Genomic DNA, 2698 nt, shown 5'->3' on the forward strand with positions numbered 1-2698 from the left:
AACATGAATTATAAATATTTTGTAATAGATGTCTTCGTAAATGTAAGATGTATTATTATTTTTTTAGAACTAGATGTGTCCCTTTCTACGAGGTTTTTATCTTGCATTTGTTGTCACCCTTCCCCAGGTTTTAGGGGAAAAACCTGAGCTTCGAGATGGGGATGAGGACGATGATACCATAGCAGACATGACTAACCGGAGAATGGCCAAACTCTACATGGTGAGTTCACTGTTACCTCTGTCTTTTGATTTTACTCGTCTGAATGTGCTTGGGCAGGCTGGTCCCAGGTGGAAGTCCACGCAGTTGATAGCTCCCCTCATTGACCTCTCTCACATGTGTAGGTGGAGTCAGTTCTTTGCTTTTGTTTAATCGTTACAATTATTCTTATTGCTGTTCCTTGTTTTCATTAAAAACAACAAATAGTAACTGAGGTTATTGCTGCGACCTAAATGGAGTGATATGTTCTTTCTGTACTAGTACGAACCCAAAGGTTGCCGGTTCAAACTCATCCACTGGTGCTTGGCAAGATTGGCCTGGCATGATGCCTTTGTTAAGATGGCAGCCAAAAGCAGCCTATGAAGACGTTTTATTCTGTACTATAAGGGGTGGCCGTGAGTCAGAATCGCCTCTTGGTGAGCTAACAACAACTGTGACAATGGAAATCATACACGCTGAGAGGTTATCTTCAGTGAAATTTCCCCCTACGTAAAGATATGATGCGCTATAAGACATGTGTTCTTAGACATTTTTGATATGCTAATACAATCTTCGCCTATTTCAAACATTCCGTTTAGCTGGAAAAGCAGCCCTGGTGGCGTTGTGGGTCAGGTGACTGCCGGGCTGGTCACCACGGATCCCGATTCGCATACACTTGCCATTCCGAGGGAGGCTGCCTGCTGCTGTCAAGCTTTGTTGTCTCAGAAACCCTAAATAAGGTTGCTGGGTGCTGGAATGGCCTCGCTGGTAGTGCACTTGCTTTGGATGATTTCCTGAGAAAGAAGGTGATTTACCCTGCAAGGGTGAGAAGCCACCAGAGCAAAACGCTAACAGGAAATAAGTGAGGCAGGCTTGCCTTGGGGCCGGAGGCCTGGCCCCTAGTTTCCTGTCAGCTCTGGGACTGACTGGACGACCTTGGGCAAAATGTAACCATGCCAAGACTTCATTTGTACATCTAGAAGAGGGAAGTCAGATCATTGTTACGGTTCTGTCGTTTTATGATTTTATGACTTGCCAGGATGACAAAGTCTCAGAAAGGAGATTTCGCAACAACTCTCTAAGCATGTGATGAGCAGCAGGTCGCAATCTCCCCGCAGAAATCTAGTCTTATCTGCAACAGGAAGGGCGATTGCTGCTCCTCCAGGGGAGTTTTGCCTGAGTCAGAATCCACTGCTGGCCACGGTTTTGTAGCTCAAGGGCACTTTTTGGATCCACCGGCCTCCAGGGGAGCTGCTGCGGCTTCTGCCAGTCAGCTTTTGAGATGTGCAGCCGCAGCAGCTCTGCGGACGGTCACAGTGTTTGTTACCTCTGCTGGAGGGTGACTATGAATCGGGACAGTTGCTCGGCTGCAACTGGCTTTTTTGGTTTTGGTTTTTGGTGTGAGCAAACTTAACGCAGGAGCCCTGTGATTGACATGAAGATCAGACGCTGATTTGTGCAGCGTAAGTTCCTTTTTAAAAAGGGAAGCGGGTGCTTTCTAGATGGCACAGGAAAGCCTGGTTATGTTTCTGCTAAATGGTGAATTTTAGTATCAGCTTTACAGAAATTGGTATCTAGCTACTTTGTGACTGCTTATTCATTGCTATTCTTGATCCTTTCCAACAGCTTAACAACTACCTTTTATTTGGCATCCCCAAACCAAACGCCTTCTTTCTGGGACAGAGATTTATGGACTACAGAAATATTTTCGTGTGGAAATGTTGATTCCTGAGACCTAGCTCCCTCTTGTGGAATGATCCTGTACTGCAGGCGACCCGCATTACAACCCAGGGCCGCCACTCGATGCAGACACAAGGACCCTTCTAGCACAGGGCAGACGGCTAAACAGGGTCTGAGGGTTGTAAATCTTTACAAAACAGACAGCCTCATCTGTCTTCCATAGATGGCTGAGGAGGTTGAACAGCCTACAGGCAATGAGCAGCCCAATGCTTAACCCACTGTGCCACCAGGGGTTCTCTTTGAAGTACTAACCCACTCATTGCCAGTGAGTTGCTTCTGACTCCCAACAAACCAATAGGCTAGAGTAGAACTGGCCCCAGGGGTTTCCGAGGCTGTAAAGCCTCATCATTCTTCCAGGAAGTACCTGGTGGGTTGGGGCATGGGGTTAGACCCCAACTTACGGCCCTCTACGCCACCAAAGGGCCTCCTTTATGTTATTTATTTATTTAACCATTTTACTGGGGGCCCTTACAAATCTTACGACAATCTATCATTCAGTTATATTAAGCACACTTGTACATATGTTGCCATCAACATTTTCAAAACATTTTCTTTCTACTTGAGCTCTTGGGATCACCTCCACTTTTCCCCCTCCCTCTCCCACCCTCCCACCCTCAGGAGTCCTGGATCAATGATATGTTATTGTTGTTAGTTCATTGTCTTACACTGTCTGTTGTCTCCCTTCACCCACATTTCTGTTATTCGTTGCCTTGGGGGGTTGACTATATATCCAACCTTGTGACGGGTTTCCTCTTTCTCCCC

At 46.3% G+C, this 2698-nt stretch overlaps 1 protein-coding gene across 1 annotated transcript in view; it reads left to right on the forward strand.

Annotated features, from left to right (window-relative positions):
• SCIN (scinderin) overlaps positions 1-2698 on the forward strand; it is an 85906-nt gene that overhangs the window by 47075 nt on the left and 36133 nt on the right. The window contains exon 5 of the mRNA XM_004702689.2: positions 128-220. Coding sequence (XP_004702746.1) covers positions 128-220 — 93 coding nt within the window. The remainder of the gene's footprint in view (positions 1-127; positions 221-2698) is intronic.

This window comes from Echinops telfairi, unplaced genomic scaffold (assembly GCF_000313985.2).
Source record: "Echinops telfairi isolate 266 unplaced genomic scaffold, ASM31398v2 ScPeMD7_23;HRSCAF=83, whole genome shotgun sequence".
Taxonomy (NCBI): domain Eukaryota; kingdom Metazoa; phylum Chordata; class Mammalia; order Afrosoricida; family Tenrecidae; genus Echinops; species Echinops telfairi.